The sequence below is a fragment of the Lipophrys pholis genome (genome assembly GCF_963383615.2).
Source record: "Lipophrys pholis genome assembly, chromosome: 17".
NCBI classification, from domain to species: domain Eukaryota; kingdom Metazoa; phylum Chordata; class Actinopteri; order Blenniiformes; family Blenniidae; genus Lipophrys; species Lipophrys pholis.
This window is the reverse complement of record NC_137643.1, coordinates 26,607,440-26,629,673: the sequence shown is the minus strand read 5'-3', so window position 1 is coordinate 26,629,673 and position 22,234 is coordinate 26,607,440. Positions and strand designations below refer to the sequence as shown.

The window sequence follows — 22,234 nt, the reverse complement described above, 5'->3', positions numbered from 1 at the left end:
ATGATTCAGGTGATTTCCCGACAACAACATCCTGACAGAGCGACGCTCAGCTGGAGACAAACGATGGCAGCTGATGGTCACAAAGTCCAACTTTAAAGTAAATCCAGAATGAAAGCTCTTCATGGTCTCCAGCTTGAAGGAGCGCATGGTCAGTGAGGAACGGTATCAGAGTACTTTAAATTTGGATGGAGCACCGACTCATTCCAACGAGAGAACCGACTGAACAGACCAAGATGGAGGATTTAAACTGTGGCGTTCAAGGTGAGAATCTGGGACGTGTCCAGCGCTGTACTGACCAGACGGAGCAGTGAGGACGATGGACGGACTCACGAATAACAAAAGACATTTTGTCCAGTGAAGTAGAGGGGTCCATGTCCAGTGGTGTAGAGGGGTCCATGTCCAGTGGAGTAGAGGGGTCCATGTCCAGTGGAGAAGAGGGGTCCATGTCCAGTGGTGTAGAGGGGTCCATGTCCAGTGGAGTAGAGGGGTCCATGTCCAGTGGTGTAGAGGGGTCCATGTCCAGTGGAGTAGAGGGGTCCATGTCCAGTGGAGTAGAGGGGTCCATGTCCAGTGGTGTAGAGGGGTCCATGTCCAGTGGAGTAGAGGGGTCAATGTCCAGTGGTGTAGAGGGGTCCGTGACCAGTGCAGTGGGGGTGTCAGTGCAGCCTTACTAATCAGTGAAGCTGTTGGAGTCATTTCCAAGTCAAAGTGCCCCCCCCCCCCCCCCCCCCCCCAACCTGTTGTAACCTGTTGTGCCATAAACCGCCTCAGTCCTTCCGTTTTAACCAACTAAAGCTTCACAGAACAAAGTTAGAGCAGCGAACCTCTCACTGGTCAAATCATCTGATCAAACATCTGGTCACAAACATCTGGAGTACTGACCGTGGAGCCTGACCGGGGAGAGGAGCTCAGCGGCGGGCTGAGCAGCAGCCGCAGTCCGCTGCTCGCTGCACGGATGTCCGCTGATGTCCACCGACAGTCTTATCCCATGGAGGGCTCCGGTCCCGGGCTGCTCTCTTTCCGGGCTGGGCTGCGGTGCGGTGCGGTGGAATGCGGAAAACACGCGCACTTCGCTGTGATGTCCCATTCACTGTCAGTAGGAGTTGATCGAGGATGCGTTCAGGCCCGTCCTCCTCTTATGGTGCGTTCAGGCCCGTCCTCCTCTTATGATGCGTTCAAGGCCCGTCCTCCTCTTATGGTGCGTTCAGGCCCGTCCTCCTCTTATGATGCGTTCAAGGCCCGTCCTCCTCTTATGATGCGTTCAAGGCCCGTCCTCCTCTTATGGTGCGTTCAAGGCCCGTCCTCCTCTTATGATGCGTTCAAGGCCCGTCCTCCTCTTATGGTGCGTTCAAGGCCCGTCCTCCTCTTATGATGCGTTCAAGGCCCGTCCTCCTCTTATGGTGCGTTCAAGGCCCGTCCTCCTCTTATGATGCGTTCAAGGCCCGTCCTCCTCTTATGGTGCGTTCAAAACCCGTACCTCTTGTGATGTGATCAGTCACCATAATAACAATCCAACTTGGTAGTTTTATTTTGACAGTCACTGTAAAAACAATCTAACTGGTAGTTTTATTTTGACAGTCACCATAATAACAATCCAACTTGGTAGTTTTATTTTGACAGTCACTGTAAAAACAATCTAACTGGTAGTTTTATTTTGACAGTCACCATAATAACAATCCAACTTGGTAGTTTTATTTTGACAGTCACTGTAATAACAATGTAACTGGTAGTTTTGTTTTTACAGTCACCATAATAACACTCCAATTTGGTAGTTTTATTTTGACAGTCACCATAATAACAATCCAACTTGGTTTTATTTTGACAGTCACCATAATAACAATCCAACTTGGTGGTCTGTCCACCAGAACGTCCATGTTCTCCTAGTTTTAATCTTCCTCTTATGTTAACGGGTCGGTTCTGACCCGTGTCTATAATCAGCCATAAAATACCCTAAAACAATTATTCATCACCCAATTTGTTTCTCACCTCTTGGTTCCCTTGTTAGACGTGTTAATATTTCTGTTGTGGCCCCCTGGGCCTTTATTTTAACAGCATTCCCCTCAGTTTCAATATAAAAAAAAGTGGTCAATTGAACCTCAAGAGAATAATGTAAACAAATAAAAGGTTGTTCTGTTACCTGACTACTACTGATTGGTATTAGATCATATCACTTAAATTAAAAAAAAAAAAAAAAGAGATTTTAATTTTATCTATATTAACTAGAGTAACATCTATGGTGTTTCGGGTCAATTTCCACCCATATATATTTACTTCAAGAAAACGGCAAAAAACAAGTTTTTGAAAAATAAAAAATAGAACTGAAATACATATAAATGAAAAGCAGAACTAGAAATAAATTATAATTAAAGGTAGATTTGCAAGGTCAAACAAACAATCGAGCAAATCACACCTAAGAAGTCAAGAAGTTCTACAAAAACATGCGTGTGTGTGTGTGTGTGTGTGTGTGTGTGTGTGTGTGTGTGTGTGTGTGTGTGTGTGTGTGTGTGTGTGTGTGTGTGATAAAGTGACAGTGTGTTCTTGCAGATATATTGCTGATCTATATTTAGCATCTGATATGTGTTGGTCTTTCTGTCCTGACAGGGCAGACCTGACCTCCTCCCTTTGGAAGCAGCTGGTCTCACTGGGGCTGTTGTTGATGCTGAGGCAGGGCTGGCTGAGGAGGAAGCTGCTGCTGCTGCTGCTGCTGAAGCTGCTGCTGCTGCTGCTGCTGCTGAAGCTGCTGCTGCTGCTGCTGCTGAAGCTGCTGCTGCTGCTGAAGCTGCTGCTGCTGCTGCTGCTGCTGAAGATGAAGATGATGCTGCTGAAGCTGAAGATGATGCTGCTGAAGCTGCTGCTGAAGATGATGCTGCTGAAGATGATGCTGCTGACGCTGATGCTCTTGCTGTGATCCAAGGGCTCATTTTGATGCCATTAGCCGCAGCTGTCCTCCCAGGTACCTCGGGAGGTACTGACCTCCAACTGATGCTGCCACCTTTGGATTTGAATGTTTCAGCAGCAGCAGCAGCTTCAGCAGTGACCTCCTGATCAGACGTGTCTGTGTCTTCCTGTTGATGCTCCACCTCATCTTCCTCCTCAGAGACCTGCTCTTCTCCCTCACCATGCTGCTGGGTGTCCTGGGCCTCATTGGGAGTAAAGCTATGATCCAGAGCTCGTCTTCTCATTGTGGCCGTGTCCTCTGCAAGTCACCAACTAGAAACTCAGCTGGTCTTCCATGTCTGGACACGTCTCTTTGTTTGTTCTGTCCAACAGGCAAAGAGAAAAGCCCCAAACTGAAGCTGGGCTGGCTGTGGGCTGATTGTGTGTTTATGAATTCAGTTCTGCTATTTATTATTGTTTTATCATCTTATATTTTAACGGAGTGGAAACTGACCCGAACAACACAAACCCCAGAATTTTCACCAGAGGATTTTATAATTTAGTAAAATATTTTTATTTTGTTTAAATAGAAGTTCCTGACAAAGTCAAATCGTCTTGATGCAAAGAACTAATTTATGTAATGCTTTTATGCACGCTAAACCTAAGAGTGTTCCTCTGACACGTTGCCATGGAAACGGACCTGATGTTTCACTACAACCAAGAGAAGAAAGTTGAGGCGTTTAAAAAAACACCTGGATTTTATTCAGTAAGAAGTGGGACCGTTCACTTTGGAACAGTTACAGAAAAGCACAGGCCGTCACCCCCCCTGCCTGACCCAGCAACCCCCCCTCACATCACAGGACCTCTGGATGAGAGTGTGTGTGTGTGTGTGTGTGTGCGTGTGTGTCTGTTCCCCCCCATGTTTATAAAATCATGTTCTTGGTCGCTGCACGTTTCTTCCACCACAATATGGGTCATTAAGCTCCTGAGATCCCCCCCCCACTAGACCCCCCCGCCCGAAGACTCAGTTCTTCTTGGCCTTCGGGGAGTCGTACTTCCTCTTGCTAGAGTACCAGAGGAGCAGAGGAATACCGATGGAGGGAAGAGTCATCACACCGAACGCTGCCCAGTCCAGCTGGAGAGAGGAGAGGAGAGAGAATGAGTGGAGAGAGGAGAGAGAGTGGAGGAGAGAGTAGAGAGAGAGAGGAGAGCGAGAGCGTGGAGAGAGAGACAGCAAGAGAGAGTGGAGAGAGAGTGGAGGAGAGAGAGAGAGAGTGGAGAGAGAGTGGTGAGAGAGCGAGAGAGAGAGGAGAGCGAGAGCGTGGAGAGAGAGACAGCAAGAGAGAGTGGAGAGAGAGAGAGTGGAGGAGAGAGAGTGGAGGAGAGAGAGAGAGAGTGGAGAGAGAGTGGTGAGAGAGCGAGAGAGAGAGGAGAGCGAGAGAGTGGTGAGAGAGCGAGAGAGCGGAGGAGAGAGAGAGGAGAGGAGAGCTTGGAGAGAGAGACAGCAAGAGAGAGTGGAGAGAGAGAGAGTGGAGGAGAGAGCGAGAGAGAGAGAGGAGTGAGAGCGAGGAGAGGAGAGGAGAGAGGAGTGAGAGTGGAGGAGAGAGAGAGAGTGGAGAGAGAGAGGAGTGAGAGCGAGGAGAGGAGAGGAGAGGAGAGAGGAGTGAGAGTGGAGGAGAGAGAGGGAGAGAGAGAGAGTGGAGAGAGAGTGGAGGAGCGAGGAGAGAGAGAGCGAGAGACTTACATAGTGGGGGGAGAAGCGGCGGTCGAACTCCCTCTGGGCCAGGATCCCCCCCTGCCCTGGAGCGCTGGTGTAGCCCACCTACGAGACCAGAACAAGTTCAGGTCCAGGAACCAACCCCCCACCACCACTCCGCCCCCCCACTTACCACCACCGCTCCGCCCTCCTGGGCCACGTAGCTGACGGAGGCCGAGGTGAAGTTGAAGTACCCGGCCTTCAGGGGGCGCAGCACCACGGTGTGGGACACGTTGCTGGCTCTGAGGACCCAGTTAAAGTCCACAATGCTCTGCACGGCACAAGGAGTCTACATCCCACCAGAGTCCAGGACCAACACCGAGCTGGTCTCAGTCCAGGTCCCCTCAGGGTCCAGGACCAACACAGAGCTGGTCTAAACTACCACCCAGAGTCCGGGTCCTAGACGCCGAGACCTGGTCAAAGGATACGGAGCGATTCTGTCCCACTTCACATTCAGCATCCCGGAGACGATCCCGAAGTCCTCAGGGGGGAAGGAGTCGTCAGACAGCTCCACCTCCAGGGCAGCACTGGAACAGACCAGGGCCACAGTCACAACTGGTCCACAGCCGGTCCAGGTCAGGACACCTGGAGACTGTGTTCTGAAGGTATCGACTCAGCTACCGAGGAAACGGGTTCCTGTTCCAACACTCGCTCAGACATGGTCTGGAGAGTATCAGCCTGGAGCAACCAACCAACCCACATGGAGCGACTGACCGACCCACATGGAGCGACTGACCGACCGACCCACATGGAGCAACCGACCGACCGACCCACATGGAGCAACCGACCGACCGACCAACCCACATGGAGCGACCGACCGACCCACATGGAGCAACCGACCGACCGACCAACCCACATGGAGCGACCGACCGACCCACATGGAGCAACCGACCGACCGACCAACCCACATGGAGCGACCAACCGACCGACCGACCCACATGGAGCAACCGACCGACCCACATGGAGCAACCGACCGACCCACATGGAGCAACCGACCGACCGACCGACCCACATGGAGCAACCAACCAACCCACATGGAGCGACTGACCGACCGACCCACATGGAGCAACCGACCGACCGACCCACATGGAGCAACCGACCGACCGACCGACCCACATGGAGCAACCAACCAACCCACATGGAGCGACTGACCGACCGACCGACCGACCCACATGGAGCGACTGACCGACCGACCGACCCACATGGAGCGACTGACCGACCGACCGACCGACCGACCGACCGCCCGACATGGAGCGACCGACCGACCGCCCGACATGGAGCGACCGACCGACCGCCCGACATGGAGCGAGCGACCGACCGCCCGACCCACCCACATGAAGCGACCGCCCGACATGGAGCGACCGACCGACCGCCCGACCCACCCACATGGAGCGACCGCCCGACATGGAGCGAGCGACCGACCGCCCGACCCACCCACATGAAGCGACCGCCCGACATGGAGCGAGCGACCGACCGACCCACCCACATGGAGCGACCGACCGACCAACCGACGTGGAGCAACCAACCGACCGACATGGAGCAACCGACCGACCAACCGACATGGAGCAACCAACCGACCAACCGACATGGAGCAACCGACCGACCGACCCACATGGAGCAACCGACCGACCAACCGACATGGAGCAACCGACCGACCGACATGGAGCAACCGACCGACCGACCCACATGGAGCAACCGACCGACCGACCCACATGGAGCGAGCGACCGACGTGGAGCGACCGACAGACCGACATGGAGCGACCGACGTGGAGCGACCGACCGACATGGAGCGACCGTCCGACATGGAGCGACCGACCGACATGGAGCGACATGGAGCGACCGACCGACATGGAGCGACATGGAGCGACCGACCGACATGGAGCGAGCGACTGACGACGTTAAGAGCAGTTGAGTGAACAACTAGTTTCAGATTTGTAAACGTTGCGGACGTGTCCGTGTCCCGGAGGAGCTCGGCCTCTGACCTGGAGCCCACGTTGTAGATGTTGTACTGCAGGGTGAGGTCCCGGCCCTCCACGGCGTAGCGGTTCAGCAGGGACTTGGAGGCCAGCAGGCGGGCTCCTTCTTCCCCCAGGGCCAGGCCGAGCAGAGCCAGGCCGAACAGGGCCAGGCCCACCGACACACGCTGCATCCTCATCGTCATCTGCAGGAGAACACAACTGACGTTTACGGACCTGACAGGAGCTTCCCAGGTGTTCCAGGTGTTCCCAGGTAACGTCCAGCCACAGCTCGGATTCTACCGCACATATTTCTTCTGTCCAGCCTTTTATTTTGAAACGCTACATGATGCAGTTCTTCTGAAGCACGAGGCCAAATGCAAAGCAAGGAGCAATAAATACACAGACGAGCCGAGCAGCCAACCGACAAGGAACCCCGAAAGCCCAGATCTACTAAAGGACAATTTATTCTTTTATGAAATATATATATATATTTAGAACTGGAGGCATTTTCACATTTGACTCAACAGAAACACTGAATTCAACCAGTTACAACACATAGAACCCTGAAACACAAACTTCAAACTTCAGTTCAGGCATGGTAAATTAATAATCCAATGTTTTAAAGATTACAGACCAAGCTATCGTGTATTGAAACATGTTCATAATCCCGGTTGTTCAGATTACAGACGCTGACGTGGACCTCTGTGGCTGTAAACATTAAAACACTCGGATTATCGCCGTTTGTCTGAATAAAAAGCACCGACTCGACCCGGGCAGAGCTCACACACTCCTGCTGTCAATCTACGGTTCGTTTGTTGGATTAAATCTCCTGAAAAGTGATTCAGTGTGAATGAAAAGCAGAGACTCACCGTTCAATACGATCCACACCGCAGATAGAAGACAGACACCACGCATGCGCACTGTTATAAAGATGCTGGTAGCATGACGTGGACTGAGGAGAGCGGAGAGACTGCAGCGCCCCCGAAGGCCCGGAGGAGGCACTGCAGCACCCCTATGACGCTGTCGGCATCATAGACATGGGCCGTTTTCCAATTCTTAGAGCGCCAGTGTGTACTCGCCTACGTCACGAGTAACTACTTGCAAGGTATCCTCGGAAGTGCGGAAATGCAAATTTACAAGGACGCATCGGCGTTAATGGAGAATTGGAACACGAGTACTTGATGACGCGGTGGCTGTCATGGCTGGATGAAGGACCCTGAAGCTAAGGAGGAAGAGGAGGAGGAGGAGGAGGAGGAGGAGGAACCTGTTGTCTCTCAGGTTCAGCAGGAAGGTGATTTGTACATGATATTTTATATGATGATCTAAATTTTAGAAGATTATTGTAAAATAGTACCTTTTCTGTTGCATACATGCTGTGTATATTACAGTGTATTGTACCGTGTATAGTACAATGTACAGTACTGTGTTTAGTACCATGTACAGTACTGTATAAAGTACAGTGTACAGTTCTGTGTATAGGACAGTGTTACTATTACTTCTACCTCCTATACAGCCTTTATTTTACTCTTCATCTCCTTGAACTATGAAAGCAGCTGATCAGAAATGTTCTACTACTACAAACTAGTATTTTACTGTTTTACTGAAGACCCCTGATGTTTATTAAATGAAGTAACCAGCTTTTCACATTCCTGCTGCTTGTTGTCATTAATATGTACTCTATTACATTTGTCTAATATACATCCTACAGTTAATCACTCCAATCATTAGCTGTAATTTATCTTTAGAATAAATACATAAATGGCTTATACTTTGTGAGAGTAAATACATAAATACACACATAGCTTATACTGTCGAGTAAAGAAAGATATCAAGCAGAAGATAAAGGAAACTTTAATTAATAAACTTCCGCAGAACCTACAACAGTAAAAACACAAGTTAGAAACATTATGTACAGAGAAAAATGACATTGTTTTGTAAAATTCTAAAGTTCTTTCTAACCTCATATATTATAGAGTATTTTTTAACCACAGGTAGATGCAGGAAAGATTCTACCTTGCTGACATGTTTCAGCTTCATCTGTAGTCTTCCTCAGAGCCTCATCTGGCCGGTCACCTGATAAAGACCGACATGTCATCACAACCAGATGATGAAGCTCTGAGGAAGACTACAGATGAAGCTGAAACATGTCAGCCAGGCAGAATCTTCCCTGCATCTACCTGTCGTTAAAAAATACTCTATAATATATGAGGTTTATTGACGTGTACATTGACAACTGGGAATCTGTGCAGGATGCTCTTGTCCTGCACAGATCCTCCATGTACCAGTAAGTACTGGTACCAGCTGGATACTTTCTGCTGGGTGATGGAGGAAGTACTGTATCCACCAAGTACTTTCTGCTGGGTGACAGAGGAAGTACTGTATCCATACCTGCAGTGCACAGTTGTTATTATTTCACTGTACTGGCAACCTGCTTTATTTCAATAATCACAATCATGAACACGAAGGAAACAATAAATTCTGATTCATGATTACATCAAAATAAATCAAATGTTTTCATGTGAATTTTAACTGACAGGCAGGATGAAACCCAACAGAACCAGGACAAACCTGCTGGTGCTCCGTCTTTCTGAGAGCCTGGAGAGACGTCCTCTGGATGCTGTCTGTCTGTGTGGCAGCGGGTGACATCATGGAGGTGGAGAGGGAGGTCCAGGGAGGAGGAGGAGGAGGAGGAAGGTCCAGGGATGATGGTGGAGATGACCAGGTGACACTGAGGGCACCCAGAGGGACCTGGCAGGAAGTGATGTGCGAGCGAGACTCACTGTCCAGCTCCCTGCTCCTGAAGAACGACCTCCTCAGAGAGGAGAACCACATCTAGACAGGAAGCTCTCCTCATGGAGTCATGTTCTCTACTCATGTTCTCTACTCATGTTCTCTACTCATGTTCTCTACTCATGTTCTCTAGTCATGTTCTCTAGTCATGTTCTCTAGTCATGTCCTCTAGTCATGTTCTCTACTCATGTTCTCTACTCATGTTCTCTAGTCATGTTCTCTAGTCATGTTCTCCAGTCATGTGTAAATATATGTAGATAGATGGATAAAGACAGAGATCAACAGACTGTAAATGATTGTTTATGACTGTAAAATATAGAACTTAATATTTCTCTGTTATTTGATAAACAATGTAATGTTGCTTTAAAGGAGAAATTGTCTCGGAGGAATTTAAACAATTATGAGGTCTATGAGGAGAACATAGAACAAAAAGAATGACACACTACCAGTTCAGTAAGTTATTAACTGTATGAATAAAATATATACATGTAATAATTCAAACATCAAAAACAATCCTCACTCCTCATCTGGAGGAGTTCCTCTTCTCCTCTGGACCAGGCTTCAGGTTCCTCAGGAGTCCTGGATTACAATAGTGCATGGTGTTAGTTTGAATCCACAGCATCCTCCAGTAGAACCAGTAGAACCTCCAGTAGAACCTCCAGTAGAACCTCCAGTATAATGGGTAGAACACTTTAGTGTAATTGAGACAAAACACTATGGCCAGTAGAACCTCCACCTCTCAGTCAAGTTGAATAGTTTTAAACAGGATCTTTCCCCTCAGCAGCAAATATCAAAGTACATGAACACTGTTAGATTTACACTAGAACATTTAGATCTCATGAAAACCTCAGAACAAATGTTTAAGTAAACGTGATCTTGAAATATCAACCTCATAACAACATTTTAAACTACTATATTCTCGCCTAAAATACTCTTAAAACTGCACTCTGTTGAACAATGACGCTAATATTTCAGATTTTTACGCACTGTTGTGTTTCCTCCTCCTCGATCTCCTCCGGCTTCTCCTGCCAAATGCATTATGGGTAAATTGTCTTCCGAAGCCTGCACAGGTCAGTGTCGATGGATCCTCGAAAATGTGGGCGGAGCGAGGATACATCCGGGTATTCCATGTGTACTCGGTGAGAAACGGCCTAAGAATTGGAACAGTACTTGGTCTCCCACTGATGACGTTTCACGAGTGCACGAGAGCACAAGTATAGACAAGTATGGGTATTGGAAAACGGCCATACTGTATATAATGAAGGCTTTATTTTAAGGCTTTGAGCCGAATGCTAAGTTGCCAGCTCTCACGGCAGCATCAACAACATCTCAGCGCGGGTCTCAGTTTGGCGTTTTGTCTCCTTCCATGAAGAAATGTGTTTCAAAACATCAGAGTTTTCTGTCAAATGTTTACCATGAGCTTGGTGGTTTGGTGGCCAGGTTTAGGCCCACGGGCCTGATGTTTGACACATCTGCTAAACACTCATAAACTGACTGACATTTAAAATACTTTAACGCGGGCGGTGTGCATACAGGGAGGTTATTGCTGGAATGCCTTTATTTGGAGACACCCTTACATGCCCCGCTCCGCGGGGGGCGCTCACCAGCCACCTCACCTCGGCTCAGGGTGATACACACAATGCACGTAAATCCTATGTAAGAAAAGACACACAAATACATAAACTATAACTAACTATAACAGTACAACTCAAACACAGAACTACAAAATGTAACTAGGGCAACACATAAAGTTCTGAGGAGCATTTCCCATGATCCTTTGCAGATCTTTCACAGGTAACATATTGCAAAGTGTTTTAAAATAATACAGCATTAATAAAAAGAGATTGAGTCACTACATATGAATAAGAAGAGCAGGAACATAAACACACAGAATCACATAAACCTCAATCAAATAAAATATAATAAGTATATTCATCTTAGCTGTGTCCTAAAATGATCAACAGATGATCTCCGGTTGAACAGAGTGTGAAGAATTACCAAATGCCCCATCCATCCATCCATCCATCCATCCATCCATCCATCCATCCATCCATCCATCCATCCATCCATCCATCCATCCATCCATCCATCCATACATACATACATACATACATACATACATACATCCATACATACATACATACATACATCCATACATACATACATACATACATACATACATACATACATACATACATACATACATACATACAGTGGGGCAAAAAAGTATTTAGTCAGCCACCGATTGTACAAGTTCTCCCACTTAAAATGATGACAGAGGTCTGTAATTTTCATCATAGGTTCACTTCAACTGTGAGAGACAGAATGTGAAAAAAAAATCCAGGAATTCACATTGTAGGAATTTTAAGGAATTTATTCGTAAATTATGGTGGAAAATAAGTATTTGGTCAATAACAAAAATTCAACTCAATACTTTGTAATATAACCTTTGTTGGCAATAACAGAGGTCAAACGATTCCTAGAGGTCTTTACCAGGTTTGCACACAGTAGCTGGTATTTTGGCCCCTCCAGGCAGATCTTCTCGAGAGCAGTGATGTTTTGGGGCTGTCGCCAAGCAACACGGACTTTCAACTCCCTCCACAGATCTTCTATGGGGTTGAGGTCTGGAGACTGGCTAGGCCACTCCAGGACTTTCAAATGCTTCTTACGGAGCCCCTCCTTGGTTGCCCGGCGGTGTGTTTGGGATCATTGTCATGCTGGAAGACCCAGCCACGTTTCATCTTCAATGTTCTCACTGATGGAAGGAGGTTTGGGCTCAAAATCTCACGATACATGGCCCCATTCATTCTTTCCTTAACACGGATCAGTCGTCCTGTCCCCTGAGCAGAAAAACAGCCCCAAAGCATGATGTTTCCACCCCCATGCTTCACAGTAGGTATGGTGTTCTTGGGATGCAACTCAGTATTCTTCTTCCTCCAAACACGACCAGTTGTGTTTATACCAAAAAGTTCTATTTTGGTTTCATCTGACCACATGACCTTCTCCCAATCCTCTGCTGGATCATCCATGTGCTCTCTGGCAAACTTCAGATGGGCCTGGACATGCACTGGCTGAAGCAGGGGGACACGTCTGGCACTGCAGGATTTGATTCCCTGTCGGCGTAGTGTGTTACTGATGGTAACCTTTGTTACTTTGGTCCCAGCTCTCTGCAGGTCCTTCACCAGGTCCCCCCGTGTGGTTCTCATGATCATTTTGACCCCACGGGATGAGATCTTGCGTGGAGCCCCAGATCGAGGGAGATTATCAGTGGTCTTGTATGTCTTCCATTTTCTGATAATTGCTCCCACAGTTGATTTTTTCACACCAAGCTGCTTGCCTATTGTAGATTCACTCTTCCCAGTCTGGTGCAGGTCTACAATTCTTTTCCTGGTGTCCTTCGACAGCTCTTTGGTCTTGGCCATAGTGGAGTTTGGAGTCTGACTGTTTGAGGTTGTGGACAGGTGTCTTTTATACAGGTAACGAGTTCAAACAGGAGCCATTAATACAGGTAACCAGTTCAAACAGGTACCATTAATACAGGTAACGAGTGGAGGACAGAAGAGCTTCTTAAAGAAGAAGTTACAGGTCTGTGAGAGCCAGAGATCTTTCTTGTTTGAAGTGACCAAATACTTATTTTCCACCATAATTTACGAATAAATTCCTTAAAATTCCTACAATGTGAATTCCTGGATTTTTTTTTCACATTCTGTCTCTCACAGTTGAAGTGTACCTATGATGAAAATTACAGACCTCTGTCATCATTTTAAGTGGGAGAACTTGCACAATCGGTGGCTGACTAAATACTTTTTTGCCCCACTGTACATCCATCCATCCATCCATCCATCCATCCATCCATCCATCCATCCATCCATCCATCCATCCATCCATCCATCCATCCACCCATCCATCCATCCATCCATACATCCATCCATACATCCATCCATCCATCCATACATACATCCATCCATACATCCATCCATACATCCATCCATCCATACATCCATCCATCCATACATCCATCCATACATCCATTCAGGGTGGCCCAGAGGTCAGTGTCAGTTACCAGGTGATTTATCCCGGTAAGAAGTGAACCAGTGTCGTAGTACGGAAAACCAGAGTTAATCTTGAAGTGACCTGTGTTGAGGTCCGCAGCCTCACCAGCGCTGAACTGGAGAAGTAAAGAAAAACTTGACGGAGACAATAAAAATGGTTTCTAGTTATGAGGCGTATCTATTCCACGAGAGTTTACGTCTACATTAGAAGTTGATGAGGAGGGTATAAAAAAACTTAACATAGAGCTGGAACTGATAGAACACGACGGGGCGTGTCTATAACAGAGATGTGAATGACACAACATACCTGCGCCCCACAGTGGTGAACATCATATACTGCATCTCAAAAAAAACAGTAACATCACACACAACACGAGTACACAATATATCAGTGCCTCTTAACACCCCCACTTGTACTCGGGTTTGCTGAAATTCGAACGAAAATCACGAAGAACACTATAATACAATACAGGTGTGTCTTCCACTCTTTTAGACACCAAACATAAGATTTACAAACTTTCTCAGTTTCAGTTTAGTGACGGGTTTAGTCATGACGTCTGCCACCATCTCTTCAGTAGAGCACTATATCAGAGCCCTTTTCCCCTCTTTCACGATGGACCTCACTAAGTGATGTTTTATGTCCACATGCTTACGTCTCTGCCTGCTGACAGGGTTTTTGGCTGAGGCCATAGTTCCCTGCTTGTCTTCGTACACCACTGTTCGGTTGTATCTGTAGTCATCAATACTTCCAATAGCTGTTCTAGATATATACACTCTTGCATAGTAGAGGCCAGAGCCATATATTCTGCTTCGCAGGTTGAGAGTGCTGCGAGGCTGTTTCTTTGTTTTCCATGAGACTGAGGCTCCGTTTACACCACAACGAATTCCAGTGTATCCGCAAAACTTCCTTCACTTTTGGGGGGTCCGTTTACACAGCGCCAGTGTTCTGATCCTCTGTATCCACAAAGTTTTAATCCGGCTCTCAAGGTGGAAAGATTCTTTCACGGTGCAAATCCCTCCTGCAGAGACTGATGGAGGCTCCAGAGCCTGTTACTGCTCATCTCCCCCTCCCTCCCCCTCCTGCTCTCCAGTTGTAAACAAACATGGCCGACCCGTGGTGGTACGACCCGTAGTGGTACGACCCGTAGTGGTACGACCCGTAGTGGTACGACCCGTAGCGGTACGACCCGTAGCGGTACGACCCGTAGTGGTACGACCCGTAGCGGTACGACCCGTAGTGGTACGACCCGTGGCGGTACGACCCGTAGCGGTACGACCCGCAGCGGTACGACCCGCAGCGGTACGACCCGTAGTGGTACGACCCGTAGTGGTACGACCCGCGGTCCATATTCTAGTTTTATGGTCCAGATCAGTAGTTTAATAGTTGAGACTCTCCCTGATATCATCCGGTTCCTCATCAGTCCACTAGGATGTCAGGTTCTCTCCATTTTCTTCACCTTTATAGTGTTTTGTTCTCTGCACACGTCTGTGTAGTTTCATTACAAAATCAAGCAACAGCGCCCTCCAGTGGCCCGGCAGACTAACTACATCGTTGTCTCTGTGTCTGCTGCTGCAGTGGAAACACTCTCCTTTTTTTTAGGTGTTGTCAGGTGAAACGTTGTCGTGGAAACGGGGCCTAAGGAAGTGTTTTTACCTGGGCTTCCACAGTGACCTGTGGTGCTGCGCCTGTCTGAGCTGTCTGCTGCCCCGGCAGCATCACTGGAGGCTCCTAGGCCCAACGTCTCATTGTCGTTTGGTCTGAAACACAGTTCTTTGTTTGTTGTGCCTCTGAGGTATCTTAGTACATGCTTCACAGTTACCCATTGCTCCTCTGGTGGTTCATAAAAATACTGTGAAAGTTTACTTACCACAAAACTTAAGTCTGTACTTGTACATGTAGGATAGATAAGGCTGCCCACAGATACTCGGTACATCTTAACATTACACACCTTGACTGCATCTTCTGTGTAACACAGTTTCTGATCACAAGGAGTCTCTCTGGGCTCACAGTTTTGCATTTCAAACCTCTCCAAGATCTTCTTGACACAGGCTTCCTGTGACATCTTTACACAACCATCAGACTGAGTGAAGTCAATACCAAGAAAATGCTTGAGTTCATTCAAATCTTTCATTTAAAATTTTTCAGAAAGCTTCTTTTTGCATTCTCCGTGACGCTTTCATTGCTTGGTCGGGGGGGCAGGTGCTGGGCCCTGGTTGATTCTCCAAGGCTGCGCTTCACTCTCTCCTCTACGTGAAAACGGCACACAGATTGGCAGAAGAAAGGATGGTGTCAGAACCTGTGGCAGACTCCTCCTCCCCGGCTTCACATTGCGGGTCCCTGGGCGGTAGGAGAGAGTGAAGTTGAACCGCCTGAGGAACAAGGCCCACCGAGCCTGCCTCGAGTTCAGTCTCTTTGCCGACCGTACTCTAAGTTCTTGTGGTCGGTCCAGACCAGGAACGGCTGTGTGCTACCATCCAGCCAAAGGCACTACTCCTCTAGTGCCAGCTTGACTGCCAGTAACTTGTGGTTCCCAATGTCATAGCTCCTCTCGGCAGGGGAGAGTTGCAGAGAAAAGAAGGCGCAGTGGTGGAGCTTCTGGTCGTCAGCTGCCCGCTGGGAGAGGACCGCCCCCACCCCAACATCTGAGGGATAACATACAATACCCTTGTTGTGCTACATATATTATTTGCAGTTATCACACTGATCCAAATACTTTACAACTGTTATTGGATTAAATCAGCCTGAGCAGCTCTATCTAGACAGTAAGATGATTTCTTAGATTAACCAGCCTGAGCAGCTCTATCTAGACAGTAACATGATTTCTTAGATTAACCAGCCAGAGCTGCTCTATCTAGACAGTAACATGATTTCTTAGATTAACCAGCCTGAGCAGCTCTATCTAGACAGTAACATGATTTCTTAGATTAACCAGCCTGAGCAGCTCTATCTAGACAGTAACATGATTTCTTAGATTAACCAGCCTGAGCAGCTCTATCTAGACAGTAAGATGATTTTCTAGATTAACCAGCCTGAGCAGCTCTATCTAGACAGTAACATGATTTCTTAGATTAACCAGCCTGAGCAGCTCTATCTAGACAGTAACGTGAAGCAGGAACATGAATTTTAAAGTTTGAGCAAATGATGATAGAGAACAAGCAACTTCAGAAGCACCTCCCGTGAGGAGTGGAAGAGTGTGTGTGTGTGTGTGTGTGTGTGTGTGTGTGTGTGTGTGTGTGTGTGTGTGTGTGTGTGTGTGTGTGTGTGTGTGTGTGTGTGTGTGTGTGTGTGTGTGTGTGTGTGTGTGTGTGTGTGTGTGTGTGGTTTGTCCACTGGGTGTGACCGGAACTGTTGTGGGGGGACCCGTAGCGACAACCCGGGGTCCGAGGCCATCGGGCCCGGACACCGCCACCCTGGCAGACGGCAGCCCCCCAGGCCCGGGGAGACCCCAGCGAACCACCCCAGAGAGCCACGCCCCGCCCAAAAAGCACCCGACGGAGAATGCAGAGAGGAATCCCCCCCAGGCAAGAGGGGCCCACAAGAGAAGGATAAAGGGCACAGGGCCCCAGGCCCCGACCCAGGCCGCCAAGCCGAGAAAAGGCCGGAGCAGGGCCCCGGGCCGAGCGGGCCCAGAGCCCCCCCAACTCCGGCGGCGAGTCCACCAACCTGGCAAGGCAGAGACGGCCCCAGCCGCCGTGCCCCGGACCAGCCCCGCCCCCAGACCCAGGAAAGCGAAGGCCCGTACAGGCCCCGGTCGGAGGACAGTCAACTCTACACCCCCAGGAGCCTCGGGGGGGTGATGACTCTCGCCCCCCAGGCCGCCAGCCGGGCCCCCACCCGGCCACCGCGATATCCCATCCTTGACTAATCCAACAGCGAATGGGGAAGGAGCACCGCACCCCAGCCCCCCCACGAGAGCCACGCCTGAGGGAGCGCGCCCCCCGCATTCCAGCCGCACTCAGGGTGGGACCCCAGCGGGAGGTGCTGGGGGCGTCCACTTCCACAACAAACTGTCTCTCAGGGTCTGGCATGTGAAGGATTGGGGCCGAGGTGAAGCGGGCTTTGAGGGTGTTGAAGGCCGCAGTGGCAGCTGGGGACCAGCAGAAGGGCACCCTGGAAGAAGTGAGGGTGGTGAGAGAGGCTGGTACCGTGCTGTACCCCCGGATGAAGCAGCGGTAGAAATTGGTGAAGCCAAGGAACCTCTGTAGCTGCTTACGAGATTCGGGGGTGGGCCAGGCAGCGACAGCGGAGACCTTGGCTGGATCCATCTGGAGGTTCCCCAAGCCAATAAAATATCCCAGGAAGGAGACAGAGGAGGCATGAAACTCACACTTCTCGGCTTTCACAAAGACGGAGTTCTCCAGTAGCCATTGGATGAGCACCTGGACATGGTGGACATGGTCCTCCTTGGTTCTGGAGTAAAGGAGGATGTCATCCAGTTAGACAAAGACATGTTTGCCGAGCATGTCACGGAGGGCGTCATTGAGAAGGGCTTGGAAGACATTAGTGGCATTAGTGAGGCCAAATGGCATAACCAGGTATTCATAGTGTCCGGTAGGTGTGTTGAATGCCGTCTTCCACTTATCCCCCTCTCGGATATGGACAGGGTGGTAGGCGTTGCGGAGATCTAGTTTAGTGACGATGGTGGCCCTTTCCAGGAGCTCGAAGGCTGACGAGATGAGAGGGAGGGGGTACCGGTTCTTCAATGTAATGTCAATTCGGGCCCGGTAGTCAATGCAAGGCGTCAAGGTCTTGTCCTTCTTCTCCACAAAGAAAAACCAGCACCAGCACGGGATGAAGATGGGGGGATGACGCCGGCTGCCAGGGAGTCATTAATGTACGTCTCCATGGCCTCTCTTTCAGGTGCAGACAGGGAGTACAGGCGAACTTGAGGTGGACTGGTGCCGGGTAGAAGGTCGATTGCGCAGTCATAGGGACGGTGAGGGGGAAGTGAAGTGGCCTTGGCCTTGCAGAAGTCCTCTCAGAAGTGATGGTACTCTGGTGGAATCCCAGAGAGCTCCAGAGATGGGATGGTACTGGTCGCGGACAGAGGAACTGAGGCTTGCTTCAGGCAGACTTGATGGCATGCAGATCTCCACCCCAGGATGGACCCCGTGGCCCAATCACTGTGGGGGTTATGGAGACAGAGCCAGGGGTATCCCAGAATGAGAGGGAGACGGGGCGACCTCAGGATGTGAAAACGTATTGTCTCGTGATGGTTCCCGGAGATGAGCATCTGTAACGGTCTCGTCTGATGGGTGACAGTGCCCAGAAGATGGCCATCCAGGGCGCTGGCGGGGACCGGCTGGGGCAATGGAACCCTGTTGACGATGCAAAGCTGTCGGGTGAGTTCATCATCCATGAGGGAGACATCCGTCCCAGAGTCAATGAATGTCGCTAGAGTGTGTGACCTCCCTGCCAGCAGTAAACGGGTGTGACTTAGGGGCCACCTCTTGGGGAGTAGTCCAACCGTTGGGCACACCAGTATCTCCCCAGCTCAGTAGCTCGCCAGTGCGAGCCTGTGCTGGACTGTGGGAGACGAAGTGACCAGCTCGACCGCAGTACAGGCAGAAATTCTCCTGACGACGACGTTGGCATTCCTCTGGCATGAGGCTGGTTCTGCCAACCTGCATGGGCTCGGGCTCTCCTCCCAGGGGCGCGGCCGTGAAAGCTGGGGTCTCTGAAGAAGGACGAGACTGTGAGACTTGGTGAGACTCGTTGCCTCTCCTCCTGTCTAGCTTGGATACGTCGATCCACCCGTGTCGTCAGTTCGATCAGCCCATCCATTGACCCAGGAAGGTCATAAGAGACCAGCTCGTCCTTAATATGATTCCTCAAGCCCTGCAGGTAAGCCTCACACTGGGCTTCGGCACTCCAAAGTCAGTGGAGTAGTCTACCACGGACCAGCCTCCCTGGCGTATGGTAAGTAGACTTCTAGAGGGATCTGGACCCTGGACCGCCACCCCGAATACCTTGCAGAGCTCAGCTCTGGAAAAGGCTTGGAAGGAGGTGCAGACTGGAGTCCGACACTCCCATTCCTTTGTTCCCCACAGGCGAGCCCTTCCTGTAAGGTGGTTAATAGTAAAGCCACCCGGGCCTCCTCTGGAGCGAAGGTGTGCGGCTGCAGGGCAAACAGGATCGAACAGTTCATGAGGAATGGTTTACAGCTCTCAGGATCCCCTGCATAACGCTTCGGGACCCCCATTCGTGGCTTAGAGATTACCGTGGGACTCGCTGGTGGGGGTGTTGCAGATGAGGGTGTTGCAGATGAGGGTACTGCAGAGGGCGCTGTGGCTGCCATCTGTGAGAGGGCAGTAGTGAGCTGCTGGACCTGTGTGGTGAGCGCAGCTAGTGCCTGCTGCTGGCCAGCCGTAGCCTGATGCCTGCTGCATCTCTGCAATGGTGGAGGTAAACAGATCCTGGTGCAGCTGAGAAACACTCTCCACCCTCTCCAGGCGCGACTGTGGCGGAGGCGGAGTTTCCTCCCTGTGAGTGCGTTTCATGTTGGAATATTAATTCATCACCGTGTCGACAGGAGTGCATGTGAGGTTAATTGGTGACACTAAAATGCCTCTCGGTGTGAATGTGAGTGTGTGTGTTTGTCCTGTGATGAATTGGCGACCTGTCCAAGTGTATCCTGTCCTCACCTGTCCCCACCTGTCCAGGTGTATCATATCCTCCTCTGGGGTAAACTGGGACTGGTTCCAGCATTTCGCTACTCTGACTACCGTATTTTCACGACCATAAGGCGCACCTGCTCATAGGGCGCGGGTTCCATGCCCACACTTCCCCCTTTAACGTTCTCATGGTGTCCGCATTACAACAACAAGCATACAAGTGTGCGTATTTAAAAATAGAGCGGGAGCAAAACTGAGTTTGGTTGTGCTTTATTTAAGTATTGATTACAAAGTACTAACATTTTTTTTACCTGTAATCGTCATCAATCAAACCCGTCGAACTCCTCGTCCTGTTTCTGAATTGAACAGCTGCGCTAAATCTCCATCAAACATACCAGGTTCATGTTCTCCACTGTCAGAGTCACCTTCTGGGCCGTGCGGCTCCTTGGAAATGAAGCAGGAACCACAGTGTCAGCAGACACGCTCGCCCAAGCATCTACAATCCATTTGCAAATTGTGGCGTAACTCGCCCGGCGCTGCCTTCCACTCTGAGTGAAACTGTGGTCTCCATCGGTCATCCATCGCTCCCACGCCGCTCGCAGCCTTACTTTGAACGGCCGGTTCACACCGATGTCCAGCGGTTGGAGTTCCTTTGTCAGGCCTCCCGGAATGACGGCAAGCTCAGAGTTCATTTGCTTCACTTGTTTCTTCACATCGGCTGTGAGATGGGCACGCATAGAGTCACAGATCAACAGCGATGGTGATGCGTGGTGATGCGTTCTCCTTACATACACCTCCCTCAGCCACTCTTTCATCATTTCCTCATCCATCCAGCCCTTTTGATTTGCCTTAATGATGACTCCTGATGGAAACGTCTCTTTAGGCAAAGTCTTTCTCTTAAAAATCACCATAGGCGGCAGTTTCTGTCCATTAGCATGGCAGCTAAGCACAACAGTAAAAGAAGACTGTGCCCCGTTGTGCGTCTCGCTACCGTGCCGGTCCCCTTCTTCTCCACAGTGTGACTCACCGGGATGTCGAAAGTTGGCGGCACCTCGTCCATGTTAGTGATGTGGCTGGGCTGGGTGTGTTTGTCAGCGATGTGTTTGCTGCAGTAGGAGTGGAAGATGGCCAGCTTTTCATTATAATCCGCTGGAAGTTGCTGCGCTACCGTAGTTCTGGCCCGGATGGAAAAATGGCACCGTTTCATGAAACGAAAGCACCAAGACGGACCTCCTTGGAAATGTTCAATTTTCATTTCTTCTGCTAGCGTTACTGCTTTTAGTCGAATGGTGACCGTCGAAACGCTTCTCCCACTCGTTCTTTGTGCGATGATCCACTGCTCGAGTCTTTCCTCCAACTCGGGCCACCTCGCCTTATGTCCGCGGAAACTCAGCTGCGTCTTCTTCACCTGTCGGAGCTCGTTTTCCAGCTTCCTCCACTTGCGAACCATTGATTCATTAATCTTAAATTCTCTCGCGGCTGCTCGATTTCCATGTTCCTCCGCGTAGCTGATGGCCTTCAGTTTAAACTGCTTCATAAGCGTGTCTCTTCGCCCTTTTCAGGGTTGTTAAAACAACGATGTTCTGCATAACGCACATACCCGTTCATTTATATACAATCCACGCCCACACTTCCCCCTTTAACGTTCTCATGGTGTTCTCTACTACGTCCGCTTTACAACAACAACACACACATAGGGCGCACTGCACCATAGGGCGCACTGCACCATAGGGCGCACTGCACCATAGGGCGCGCCGCACATTTTGAAGAAAATCTAAGACTTTTATGTGCGCCTTATAGTCGTGAAAATACGGTAGTTTTAAAATTATTAGAGCATCTTCCGCCTCTAACATCCCTATTATAGAGTATCTTTCTCCTCGAACATCAGATTATAGAGCATCTTCCTCCTCTAACATCAGATTATAGAGCATCTTCCTTTTTGACTCAGAAATGACTACTGAAGAAGAATTTGAAACCAGTTGCTGTAATCCAGCAGTTGTGATGACGTGTCTTGTTGTTTCCTTCTGATTGGAGCAGAGGTGGTTGCAGGTGTGTGAGTACAGGTGGGCGTGTCCCGTTTCTTCATAAAGTGTGGTGCAGGTATAAAGGTGTACAGACACGCACCTGCCCCAGGTTGGATGCTCCTCGGTGTCACTGACAGTTCACAGCTCCCTCGAGACTGCGCC

The 22,234-nt window shown here is 49.6% G+C and overlaps 2 protein-coding genes across 6 annotated transcripts in view; both read right to left on the bottom strand.

The window, feature by feature from the left end:
* Window positions 1–1,362, bottom strand: part of LOC308123008 (death-associated protein kinase 2) — a 33,122-nt gene extending 31,760 nt beyond the window's left edge. The window contains exon 1 of one of the 5 annotated variants that reach the window (XM_080485223.1): window positions 883–1,362. The gene's annotated coding sequence lies outside the window, so the exon portion shown is untranslated. The remainder of the gene's footprint in view (window positions 1–882) is intronic. The other 4 variants (XM_080485225.1, XM_080485224.1, XM_080485226.1 and 1 more) reach the window with 4 other exon arrangements.
* A 2,242-nt stretch (window positions 1,363–3,604) lies between these two features.
* Window positions 3,605–7,539, bottom strand: ssr2 (signal sequence receptor, beta). Its single transcript, XM_080485228.1, has 6 exons — window positions 7,461–7,539; window positions 6,616–6,794; window positions 5,062–5,160; window positions 4,767–4,875; window positions 4,622–4,699; window positions 3,605–4,012 (listed from the first exon to the last, which is right to left on the bottom strand). Exons 2-6 carry the CDS (start codon window positions 6,792–6,794, stop codon window positions 3,902–3,904), a joined length of 576 nt encoding a protein of 191 aa, XP_080341354.1. The 5' UTR covers window positions 7,461–7,539; the 3' UTR covers window positions 3,605–3,901.
* Window positions 7,540–22,234: the final 14,695 nt, after the last annotated feature.